Below are 13,435 nucleotides of genomic sequence, written 5' to 3'. Positions count from 1 at the left end.
AGGCGTTCAAAAAGCTGCCAGCCTTACATACCTGCTAGACTCAGTGTAACCATCTCTCATTACTAGGGGGTCAGAGAACATTTGGGTTTTGTTTTTTATTGTTTTTGTTTGATTTGGGTAGGTATGAAAAGCCATTTACACTGAAATTCTTGCCTGAAAAGGCATTTTTAAAATTTCTAAACAATGACACTGAAAATTCATTTCTAAAAGAAATTATATGGTTTTAGGAGTCAAGGGACATCTCAGCAAAGTCAGATCAGGGAAACACCGGCACCAGTCTTGTCCAGACACCTGCTTTGCCTACTGGTGCAGGAGAGAAAAGTGGACCCTGACAACACTGGCAGGGTCTAGCCCCAGGCACACGCTTTCATGGCACTAACCCAGCCAGCCAGTGAAAGCGCCCAGATATCTGTAAGAGAGACAGGCCAGCACGTGGAAGGATGAAAGCAAACATGCTGCCACCAGTAGAAAGTCACTTGAAGTATGTGTCCTGGTGACGGCTGAGTGACACCATCTCTTGATACCCAGGGGAGCATATTACATAAGTATTCCCTGAAACCTGATCCCTTAAGCTTAACTCCCTTTCCTGCTTACCTGGAAGGTAGCTAAGAATCCCAGGCAATGACTTAGAGAATCTATCTGAGGTTGCCACAGTATGCTTTCTACACCTAGTCTGCTCTCCATAAATAACAGAATGCACATGCCATTTAATTCAGGGGATGAAAATGGATGAACTGTAGGGGTTTCTCCCGTGGGTACAGTGTTTCATATTATCTAAGTTAGTTCAATTAAGTGAATTGCGCTGGGTATTTTGTGTGGGGGATTGGATGTCGGGGGAGAGAGTTGGAAACCAAAAAAGTTCAGAAGACACTGGGTTTCCTTCCACAAATTAAGTGGAGGAAGCCGAACACACAGGGATGTTTCTATATAACTTAGATTTCGAATGCTGTGATGGGAGGTATGCAGTGTGTGCCACATAAAGAGGGCAGGCACGGGGCTGGGAGAGAGTTTCGTCCTGTCCCAGTTAGGAGGAGTGAGTTAACTGGTTTAGTGTGAGGATTTGATAGATATCCCACAGGACCAAAAGGTCTCTGTATTGTCTCTCAACAATAGGTTCCTCATGAAAGCACTTCTGGGGCACATTTTGGGGAGGGGAGAATCGACAGTGCATCTGGACCCCAAGCAGACCAGAACCTGGCAGACCAGAGACATCCTAATAATGGCCCATTGTACCTGCTGCCCTTGGCCCAGAGTCCGGGATCAGTTCTGATCCAGTCTAGTCACAAAATCCAGGGAACACCATTTATATTTTACATTTTTTTAAGGCTGAAAGACATGGGTCTCTGCAAAACTGAAGAGAAGCGGGGAGGGGCGGTGGAAATCATCTCCCCAGAGATGTGAACTTGCACAACTCACTTTATACCTCTCTGGGCCTCAATTTCATCAACTACAGACCATTGGGGATGCTGGACCAGATGATTCCTGTCATCCTAGGATTGCATTGGATAATCCACAGATAGAGAGTCTAAGCAAAAGACTAGAGAGTCACTGTTTTGAATACAACTATAGGTAATTTGGGGTTTCGGTTAAGGTAATGAAGGCAAACGGCCTCACTGGCCTTTCTATTGTGTTGGCATTTGTATCTGCGTGGCCAGCATGGAAGGCACTAGTGTGCAGTTTATAAGATGCTTATTATCAGGGGAGCAGATGGCACCATTTCTAGAAATTCAAGAAAGCCGTATAAATATTTGCACATACCTAGGCTTAGGCACTCGTTCATCAGGAACTGGTGTCCACGTGGAATCTGGAGACTTCTGTTCTTTGAATCTCCCAGTAAAAACAATGGCGACATCATGCATGTCATAGGCACACACTGCAGACCCAGGGATGCTGCAGTAGGACATTTCACACAAAGTGTTATTCATGCAACAGTCACGCATGCAGTTTGGAAAATATACTCCAAAGTAACTTTCCTAGTACGGGCAGTTGAAATTTAATGTTCGTATCCTGAACGCTATAAATGTAAGGGATCCTAGCGCATAAGGTGAATGTTTCTGTGACTCAAATTTGCATCAGTGGCCTTAAAGAAAGGGCTAGTTACGGCAGAATCATAGAGGAAAATCTCTTTATGTCTTGTGTCTGGCACTGCTTTTGTTTATAAAGGAGGAATGGTCGAGCTGGTGATTTATACGTTTCATGAATTCCCTGAAATTATCAGTCTTTAAACCAAATATAAAATGTTTGGACAACATTCTGCATCTCTAATGTTGGTGAAAATTTGAAGTAAAAGTGCTCCTACTGTTCACATATTCCTTCTTTGAATTTGGTTCCTCAAGCCAAGGACCTCACGAGTGAGGATGTTATGTGTGAGGAACCCAACCATATTTTATGTTAGTCACTGTACTTTGCAAGGTTTACTTCCTGTTTATTTGCATAAGACTAAACAATTTAAATCTCTAAAGCACCAACACTTTGCAAATAAAATGCTCTATTAAGTGCTAAATAATAATAATGACAGTAATCTCTACCTGTAATTACATTCTTGCCTGGCACTCCTAGAAGGATTTGGGGATTTTTTTTTTTTTCCATCAGTGGTGAACAGACATGAATTATTCATTCATCTAGGTACACTGCTTAAAACCATGTTTGTTTTTGACTATGGTCATTCCTTGATTTTGATCAAATAAATTTCAGCCACTGGCTGGCCGACAGTTTTAATCAGGCTTGGAGGTAGTGGGTCACTGTACACAGAAGCATCCAGGGCAAGACACAAGCACTTTGCAGCATGAACATCATCCAGGGAGAAAGAATGATTTAGTCCTGATTTTGCAGATGTTGAAAGGATACGGAAATCACTTCATATATGATTAGGAGAATTTTATGCCATCTTTAATTTCATAACACAGTTATGAAGTATTACTAATAAAGCAAGAAATAGGGAGAGGATTAGAAAGCTTATTTAAAACAAGGTGGCAGGATGAATTTTAAAGTATGTAGCGTGTGTGTGTGTGTGTATTCACAGTATTGAGTCTATAATAAGACAATGATCCCCATTTGTTTTGAAATTTCAGAACCCCCAGCATTATTTAATTTTTTAAGACTCTCTCCACATCTCGCTTTCCTAAAAGTAAGAGGTGTACCTATTTACTTTAAATATTAAGAAAAATAGGATAAATATTGAAGTATTTTATGAGGCACTTCATAACAAGTAAAGATACCCTATGGTTTTATAGTCTTCCTTAGGTTATACTCATTTGTAAATCCTTTCTTTTTCCTTCCCTACTTTATTCCCTCCCTTTCTTCCCATCTTCTGTTCATTCAGCATATATTTATGGAACCCCTAATCTCAAGCAGTGAATGTCAGTAAATAAGAGCATCCTGCTCTCAGCTGACTCACAGTTCAGTGTGTAAGAAAACAACAACCAAGACAACAACAGTGATAATAATAACAAATATTCCAACACAATCTGGTAAAAAGAGGCACGTGCAGGGTTCCATGGGGGCAGCTGGAGCCGAGGCTTGGAGCATTCCCGGGGGTTCAGTGGGCAAACAGACATGGGTTTGGCGGGCAGACTTGGCAGAGAGCAGGGCATGAGCAAGCTCCAGTAAGCCCTCTGTGCTGGAGGAGGAGCCCGTGCCTGATCGTGAGGGGGCCTGCATGCTATGCCAAGGAAGCTGGGCTTTATCCCCAGGGCAAAGAGGAGCCCCTAAAGGATTTGAAACAACCTGACATGATGAAGTGTGCATGTGTGGAGGATCCGGTGGAGAGGGATGACACCAGAGGGAGTAAAACAAGAGAGGGACTGTAATTTATATATGAAAACTGGTATGCATATCTTTGCCATTTTCTGATTTTACTAAACAGATAAGGTTTCTGAGACTGCATTAGCATGCACTAATTGAATGTTTCCTAGGGCCCTTTTAAGAAAATTCTTTACATGGGAGTATACGTAATACGCAGGAATCTACTACTCTATTGTAATCATGAAGTGACTCGCTCTCTCAAAAAACATACGAAAATTAGAAATGTGCTCTGAAACTCCACTGGCACCTACATTCTGTGTTCAAAAATAGTATTCTTTTTCAACACTACTAGATACATCGGTTCCAAAGTATGATCAGTCAAGGCCTGAATTTTATCTTTTCTATTCTCAAGTCTAAAAATTCCTTCAGATGGTTGCAGCCTATTTAAACCTAACTAAAGACTTCTTGCTGCAATATGGGTTTATGTTTTCATATCTCTTCAGTGGGAACTCTTGACTCTTGCCCTCCATATAATTGGGGAACATTATTTCATCTTTCAGCTAGCTCTGTTCTGGGCTCTACCCAATTCTTAAGCATTTCTTCCTAGCAGCTATCCTGTCATCTAGCCACTCATCAAGTGCTTCAAAGTTTTTGTAAAAAGTATAATCCAAAACAAAACAGTGCATTCCTTATGGAAGATCATATGGAACACACAAAATTCTACATGGAAGTGAGAATATAGTACATGTATTTCAATTTCATGACCAAGGCCAGAGTTAGGATCATTTCCACACAACGGTGCTAGTACTCTAAGGTTTGGGAGAGCCAAGTACCAGGGAACATAGTGTCCCTCTTCCTTCTGTTCTTTAGTCTCTACACATTTCACTGTTCCAGGGACAGTTATTAGTGTGCCATTTAATAGCTCAGTGTCTTAGCTTAAGTAAATACAAAAATAGGGGTGAACAGGCTGAGACAGTATTTCTCCGTGCAACGTTTGATGACTTGTAAATCCTCAGTAGAACCCTCCAGAGTCAGACAGTAGTGCTGTGGTTGGGATCCTGGTTCCTCTGACGGGATAATAACCAGGGTCCCTTAGGTGGGATGCAAGATTGACTCATCTAATTCCTAAATTTCACTTTGTAGCATTTTAATAAGTTTCCAGTATTTTTACTTCAAAAATTACTGATCTAGTCACAGAAATATTAAAAGTCAAATAAAATGTTAGATGACCTAGAAGGGAAAGGAGGAACATTCTTGAGTTCCAAAGCTGCTGCTTCCATCTATTGGCTACCTGGACCAGATAGTATAATTGAACTCAGTTTCCTCAAGTGTAAAACGAAGGCAACAGTATTCACTTTTCAAGATTACTGGAGGGGTTGAGAAATAGCACATGAATAGTGTTTATACCCCAGGCATATGAAAAGACTATATTGTTATAATTTATCTAATTACTTTCTCCAGAATCCTACTCTAACAGTGCTTATAAATGACTGTTAATTTGTTGATGAAAACTGAATGTTAAGTGCTTCTTAGCTACAAATAGTGAATGGCAATTTTTCCATCAGTTGCAAATCTTGTGTATTAGACAAGAACCCCTTGGGAAAAGGAAGCCAGGAAGGACCGATTAAGTCCTTACAGCCAGGGCATGGTTACCTGTTATAAGGTGTGGAAAACGTTGCCAGGACAACGTCACGGCCATTAATACGAATCACGTCTGTAACCGCCTGGAGGATGTTGAAATAAAAATGAGAGTCCCCTGGAACTGAGCAGTTCAGGCGAGCTTTAAGGAAAGATGTCCACTGTTTCTCCAGGACTCTTTGTGACCCTCCCATGTCATTCTTACAAACCTGAGCCACTCTTGGGAAAACTACCTGCAGAGGAAAAACATGGAGAAAATGAAATGCACTTACTTTTCGTGGAGATCTTAGTAGAATTTGCCTTTCTTAGAAAACAGAAACAGAACAACAAGGTGCTTAATTTAATCCTGTGTTTCTAAAATCAGTAGCAAAAGAAAAAGAAGGGAAAAACTCAGCATTGGAACAGCATGTTTTGAAAGATAAGGCTGTGGCATTTAATACAGAGCCATAAATCCTTCAGGGGATCAGCTCCCAGCCACATAAACTCATTTCCATACAGACTGCTTAGCTTTTTATTTCCTCAAACAAAAGCACACTTGTATGCACCATCTCTGCCATCCTCACTAGCTGCCTCTGGGCTCTGCATCTCATACTCTGAATTCCTCTAACCGTGCAAGCCACCCTGGCATTGAATTATGCCCTCTAACTTAGTGATCTTGATCTACTCTCTGATAAAAATAACTGAAATAGACATCCCCTCAGTGTTCTATTGCTTTTTGTAATACAGTCAAGACCCTTGGTTTTCTTAAAAGATACTGAATACTTACACTCTTTCTCTGGAGCGACTCAATTTAAAACAAAAAAACCTGATGAGTGGACCTGGAAACCACATCTTAAGGTACTTGAAACTCAGTATGAAATCAACCCAACATCTGTCTATTAAATTTTCAATATAAACATTTAAGGGGTTTCCCTGTAATCTGTTACTACTCAGAAAAAGCATACAGGGCTTTGAGGAAGCAAAATGTTTCACTTCCACCAGTCTTTGGCTGGATCTTCTCAAAACGATGACCTTGTCATTAGATTTATGGTTCTTATTTCAAAGTCATTGATAACCACACTGGCCCAAAATTGAGGCATCCTCCCCTCTTACCTTTCCCATGGTGTTGTACTCCACCGCTATTTCCCTAAAGAAGAAGTAGATGTAGTCTCCATAATCTACCGCTTGGACAAAATACGGTTCTGTGGACAAATGGGCACTTTAATTGGGGACATGTCACACAGAGTTAAAAGAACTGCAATCAGCTGCAACCAAAGACATGTTATTAATTAAAAGTGTAGGGCCATTAGACATTTGGTTAACACTAACTATTTCTAGTGACTTCACACATGCAAGTGCTGGTGATTTCAGAAAGCATTTAAGCCTACAAGATTTTATCTTTCAGAAGCAGTTGCAATGAACAATGAAGAATAAATGAGTTTTGCATATCTATGTAATTTTATTTTCCACAATACAACGCTCAAATTACAGGATGGATTTTGTACACATCTCTTTGTCACCCTCGGCTCATACAGGGTTGTGAACAGCTTTTTTCCTGTTCCCCACCACCTCCAATCCCCTGTTCCCTTCCATGAATGAAGTGTTCAGTTGTTTTCACGTGGGACTCTGAAATGAGAGCTTGAAGCAGGAAAGATAAACGTCACGTGTTCTATTATAGTGGCATTGGTAGTTTTGATAACACTCCAGAAACTCATGGGAAGTGAAAAGGGGAGGTAAATAAATCAACTGGGGGCAGAAGGTGCAATTTCCACCTTCCTGTCTGTGAGAAGGCATCACTAAGATGCAACTACAGTCTGGTCCATCCAGGCTCTGAATCTCCCTCAGGATATGTATCTCCCCCACCTCCCCTCCTTTCTTCTTTTGTTTGTTCACCTTTCAACCATTTTGAATCATGCTTGACGGTCCGTAGGGTTGGGCTGTCTCCAAGACTCCGGTAAATGACTGCATCAATGGCAAGGAAGTCAGTCACTGTAGCAGAGTACAGTTTTCCGTCTTCGAAGAGAAAGAGAAGAGGTGGTCGGAGTTGCAGCAAGATAGTGGGTGCGGGGGAATAATAGAGGCCTCCCCCCCACCCGGCTTTCCTGTATCAGGCAGATAAGATAGGGCACCTGGGAAAAGCCCAAGAGTCTCTGGGAAAACACTTGGCCCACATTCCTAACCATTTTAAATTGGGATCATGAGAGATGAAACATTTTTCATTTTTTAAATTGCACGGCAATTTCTAAGCAGCAGCAGCTCAGGGAACAGGGTAAATGAAAAATGTTGTTTGCTTCACTCGATTAGATGTACCTTGACTGAAATCTCAAGGCCAAGGCCTCTTGGACACTGCAACTGCCACCACACCGTGGTAAACTGGATTAGGTAGGAGCCCAGGGAAAGATAGAGGCTGATTTTATCACCAGAAAATTTAAGTGCAAGCAGAAGTAACAGCGTCCTCGGCCTGAGCAGGTGAGGGAAGTTGAAGAAAGGGGATTCATAAGCAAAACAGAGCTGACTAAAATTGCTACTTGTATCCTGCGAGTCTCTGCTCCTCTTTACCTCAGTCAAGAGAGCCACTAAGCCCTGCCAATCTCTCTTTCCATTTAAGAAATATTTGCTTCAGTATTTCCAAAGTCACAAACTGAGAACATTCTGATATATAAGAAGCCAAAGTAAAGGGGCGGGGGGAAGGGATGGTGCTGAGTTCATATCGGTCTTTCTTTAAGAATTCAGGCTCTTTGGGACTTATGCTTGAGGATACATTCAAGGCAAATGAGAGCGAAGATGACTGAAGGTGAATCCTTGAAATTTTGGGATTAGCAAGCATTGTTTACACAAATAATCAAATGGGCTGTTCTGGAATAGCAAAATCTATGTAGATGAAATGGAAACACTAATTATATTTAATATAAAAAATTACTTCCTTGGCTCATTTTTAATGGATTACATATCTTCATTAATTGTGGCTTCGAAAGCATCTTCAAAAGTGGTTTACATACAATACAGTATTCTTTTAAGCTCTTCCACTTGTGGAATAAGCATGTGGTTTTTTTTTTTTTTTTTTTTTTAATCTTATCCAAACATACCTAAGCAAAGTTCTTGATGCCTACTTTTGGTCTTAACTGACATTTGCTTAGCTTCAGGATAGAGCTGTCTTCACATCTACACTATTGACATTCATATATCAGTAAGTATTGACTGTTTGGGTTAGATTTTAACTGCAGACAGCACACCTTTCTATTGATAAACATGTGTCTACAAAAATCACAACTTGTCCTGTAGAATCATAGCCCCACGTCATACAGATACACCTGAAGAGTGGAGGGCAGTGGGAGCACTGTGTGCGTGTGTGGTTATTGCTGTTGAACACTCCCCCGTACTCTTTGTTTTACATCCTACACTGGGTATCTCACCAGAACTTTTACTTGTAAAATCAAGTACTATTTTGGCACTCTTCGTAATATGGCAACCGTTGAGGTGCAACAAATATCTTCTGTTTATAAGGGCTGAGCTTCTATGAGATCTCAGACATTTCGGTGAACACTGATTCAACTATACCTGTTGGAGGGGGCAGGGGAGCAGTCACAGTGTGGTCTCACATGGCTTCCTTCCGGAAGCTTGGTGGCCTTAGTAAACACTCTGCCCATTCTCCTCTTTCTACCTCAGGCTACTTCTCTTTAGTTAATGGTTAAACCTGTGTTCTCCACTGCAGCCCACATCCTCCATGGTACTGACTAATGCAGGTGCCAAGTGTCAGAACAGTGTTGCTGCAGAAGTTATGCACTTTAGAATATGCTCAAACACTCTTACCACTGGCCTTGCCCCTGGCCATGCTTACAAACAGGTTTACAAGACTTTGTGTTTCTCACAATGCTGCTTCCCGACAATACTGTGCTCTACCTTTGGAGGAGAACCTGAGAAACCTTTCCTTCTGAACCTGGCACAAACCACTTCTTCCATCTTTGACGGCAGATTCAGGCCCACAAAGGGATGACATTGAGGATGAAGTTCAAGGAGCTAATCTTTTTTCATAATCAAAGCCCTAACGTCTCTTATCTGGCTAGGATGTGCCAGTTTTTAGCTGCTGTGATGGAAATTCTAGCTCACTGCTTTATTACATGCCATAACAATCACTATGATACCAACACTTCTCCCTGTACCCACCTCCACGTGCACAGCTGGCAGTGAATTCCTAAATGAATTTCTAATTAAAACACACACACATGCGTACACAAAAATCCCAATCTGAACGTCGTGGCTTACTTGCCGCTGTTTTATATCCTTTGCAATGGAAGGAAGGAGTGGGGATGGGGAATACGGGTCAGCCTCAGCTAATCAGCCTCATCCCCTTTGGCCACTACAGTTTTTCTATCAGAGATAGGCATGTAACCTAGTCAGGTCAATGATATCTGAGAACATGGTTGCTGGTCACTTAGGAGTATGTGGTCTCACTGCTCTGATAGACCTTCCAAAAGCTTCCTTTTTGTCTCTTTCCTTCTCCCTTCAGTATGTAGACAAGAGGACATGTAGCCCTAATTGAGCCCCCGGCAGCCATCCTATGACTCTGAGAACAGCCAGTCTCTCTCAGAGCAAGAAAGGAAGCAGAGCAGAGCAATGAAACGGACCCGTGTCCTGGATGAGCTTATGGAGCTGTTGAATCAGACCAACCCCAAAGCCTACCCTACCTTAAATCCTCAATCCACATTGGTGGTTCAAGGTGGGATTTTCTATTACTTCAGCCCAAACATGCCCTAACCTGTATGTCGCATGTTCAGTACAAAGTTGTTATTCTTTCTGAAGGCACAAAAGCACGGGTAAGCGTGGCAAAGACTTCTCTTAAGAAGCAAAAGTACAATTTCCATATGAATTTCAAATGGAAAAGGCATTGTTAATTACACTGTTCACTAGAGAATCAAAGTACAACTGTGACTCTGCAAATCCTCCAGAGTAGATGTGCAGCCACAGGCTGAGCACACAGCAGCAAATGCAGTGAGAAGAAATCAGGTCATTTACCTGCAAACAGTGCAATGTTGGCATGTTTGGCATCGTAAGGGCATCTGGCCATTCCACTAAATTCATCCCCAAAAGGTTCCAAAGTATCCATCTAAATGAAATAACAGGACTTAATTAAGAACAACAGCGACCAGCAGTAGTAATAGCAACTAATATTTACAAAGCTCTTAATTTGCTAAGTAATTCATATGCATGGTGCAAATAATCCTCGAATACCCTCTGAGGTAAGTCTTTCGGTTTCAGATGACGAAGCTGAGGTCTAGAGAGATTAAGTCACTTGACTAAGATTCTACAGCTAGGAGAGTCAGAAATTCAGTCATGTCTGCTTGACTCTGAACCACTACAATAAAGAGATCCCTTTATTCCAATAAAGAGTATCCTTCTGGAATGCTCAAGAAGTAGCCTCTTTCTCCTTGGAAAAGAAATTTCTGAGGCAGACACCAGGAAAACTTAATTCCCCTCCTTCCTCTACTCCCATGAATTATCTGTTCAGTCATGAACTCTATATAGAGAATGACTTCAGTTTTGGTCTTGTTGTGCCCGAGGAGTCCTGCCTTTGTGGGTTAAATCCTAGAAGACGACACTGGAATTCTTTCTCGGGTTACATGATAAGAATAGTATGGTGTCAGCAAAGGTACAAAAACATAGATGCAAGCAGAGCTCAGGTAGCCTTTGTACCTACTTAAGAAACATGTCCCATCCTCAGACTGTGCAGGTGAGAAAGGCCCAGAAGCTGAGAGGCTCCCAACAGCCACAGGCTGCTGCTTGACTTCCATCTCCTAATGCCCAACCCTGGCCTTGTTCCTGTGAGCTAGAGGTTACTACTGGCTAGGGGTTATTACTGGCCTGCCTGTGAGCCCTTTTTTAAAAAACTTTATTTATTTTTGCTGCGTTGGGTCTTTGTTGCTGTGCACGGTCTTTCTCTAGTTGTGCCGAGCAGAGGCTACTCTTTGTTGTGGTAGGCAGGCTTCTTGTGTGGCGGAGCATGGGCTCTAGGCACACGGGCTTCAGTAGTTGTGGCACGTGGTCTCAGTAGTTGTGGCTTGTGGGCTCTAGAGTGTAGGCTCAGTAGTTGTGGCACACGGGCTCTAGGCACGCAGGCTTCAGTAGTTGCGGCACGTGGGCTCAGTAGTTGTGGCTCGCAGGCTCTAGAGGGCAGGCCCAGTAGTTGTGGCGCACGGGCCTAGTTGCTCCGCAGCATGTGGGATCTTCCTGGACCAGGGCTCGAACCCGTGTCCCCTGCGTTGGCAGGTGGATTCTTAACCACTGTGCCACCAGGGAAGCCTCTGTGAGCCCTATTTTAAAACAGGGATATTGCATGTAAAAACCTGGATTTCTTGCTTCTTTTGAACAAGTTGGAAAGTCAGTTTAGGCTGTTCTTACCCAAGTGGCAGCCGGCTATAGTTGAGTAACGGCAGCCCCTGCCATTTTCTTCAAACAGGCATGTGGTCTTTAGCACCAGGGCTCCTTCACCCACAGATTATCCTGACAGCCTGCTTGCTTCACTCCTGTGAGTGACCTGTCTGGCTCCATAGGCGTTTGCAGGTGAGGCAGGGCCTTACTAGCTGTTCACCAAATTTCATTTCCCTTTCCTACATATCCCACTAAACTACATTTCCCATCCTCCCTTGCAGGTCAGGTATGATCACATGACTGAGCTCTGGCCAATGGGGTGTGTGTAAGGCTCTGCATCACCAGTCTTCTTTACGGTTTTAGGGTATTTTGTGTATCATCTGGCAGTTGCCTGGTTTGGCTACATATATGAGAACGGAAAGAAGATAAACCTAAAACAGCAGTGGTGCTGAGGAAGGATCTGTGAAAAGGCCTTTAACACTAAATCAGGGTGCCTTAAATCAAGGTGCTTGGAGTTGCTGCCCAGGAGGAACGAGCGAGGTTCTTACTGAGCAGCTGCTAGTGTTGTCCAACACTAGCCCTTTGCCCTCAACCCACAGAAACCTTTTCAGGGATATGACAGGCCATTCCTATGTACAAGCACTTTGAAATCTCCCCCATCGAAGCCATCCTATTTGTTTAAACTGTAGCCGAGAATCACATAAAGCAGTGTGTTAAAAATGTAATTTTAGGGAAAAGATGTTCAAGTTAGACATCCTTTAAAGCAAATGTACTCTTCCCCCAGCACATTTTTATGAAAGTCTTTTCCTAATATTTTGTCCCAAGGAACTGCTGAACTGTGACAGACTTTGCGGTCTGTGGCAAGTATTCAAAGTGATGTTTGGTACATGATGATGCAATGGAAATGCTGTTATCCCAAGCAGTGCATGCTGTAATCCTGGCAATGGGGAAACAATAATATACAGTGGGGACATATGTTTTAAAATGTACCCACTTCTAAAAAAGCGGCTATAGCTATAGCTAGTCAAGGGCAGGAAGCAATGAATAATTAATGTATTGGTTTGGGAACTTGGAAAAGTCCAGAGACAAAACAATGCCATGGTGAAATCCTCCTTCCATGAAGTAAGAACTAATCCTTGTAGCAGTCATCAGATGTTAGACTTAACAGCAGCCCCTAGTAAATTAAATCACCGTAGGGTACAGATAATTATACTAAGAACTAGCCTGAATTGTGCAGAAGTTCAAGAGGTTTAGAGAACAGGAGGGAAAAGGTATGGAGTGTAGTTGTAGATTTACAGTGGGCAGCCTTCAGAATTCTTCCCCAGATAATCTTATTTGGGGCTCTAATCTCTCTAATATATTCAGCTTACTTCTGTTACAAAAATTGTGTAAGTCAGGGCTTCCCTGGTGGTGCAGTGGTTGACAGTCCTCCTGCCGATGCAGGGGACACGGGTTCGTGCCCCGGTCCGGGAAAATCCCACATGCCGCGGAGTGGCTGGGCCCGTGAGCCATGGCCGCTGAGCCTGCGCGTCCGGAGCCTGCGCTATGCAACGGGAGAGGCCACAACAGTGAGAGGCCCGCGTACCGCAAAAAAAAAAAAAAAAAAAAAAAAAAAAAATTGTGTAAGTCAGGGCATGGTGCAGAAGCAAAGACCAAAATTTTGTCACTCTCCTGCTTCAGAGAGTTTAACTTGATGCTTCTGTGCTCT

General features: G+C 42.6%; 1 protein-coding gene across 1 annotated transcript in view; it reads right to left on the bottom strand.

The window, feature by feature from the left end:
* Positions 1–13,435, bottom strand: part of SEMA6A (semaphorin 6A) — a 128,315-nt gene that overhangs the window by 38,272 nt on the left and 76,608 nt on the right. The window contains exons 7-11 of the mRNA XM_082620614.1: positions 10,375–10,465; positions 7,255–7,374; positions 6,475–6,563; positions 5,398–5,615; positions 1,759–1,890 (exon numbers count right to left, since the gene is read on the bottom strand). Coding sequence (XP_082476740.1) covers positions 1,759–1,890; positions 5,398–5,615; positions 6,475–6,563; positions 7,255–7,374; positions 10,375–10,465 — 650 coding nt within the window. The remainder of the gene's footprint in view (positions 1–1,758; positions 1,891–5,397; positions 5,616–6,474; positions 6,564–7,254; positions 7,375–10,374; positions 10,466–13,435) is intronic.

Source organism: Mesoplodon mirus (genome assembly GCF_964341445.2).
Source record: "Mesoplodon mirus genome assembly, chromosome: 5".
Classification (NCBI taxonomy): Eukaryota; Metazoa; Chordata; class Mammalia; order Artiodactyla; family Ziphiidae; genus Mesoplodon; species Mesoplodon mirus.
Note: the sequence above shows the minus strand (reverse complement) of the source record. Positions and strands in the feature narration are given on the sequence as shown.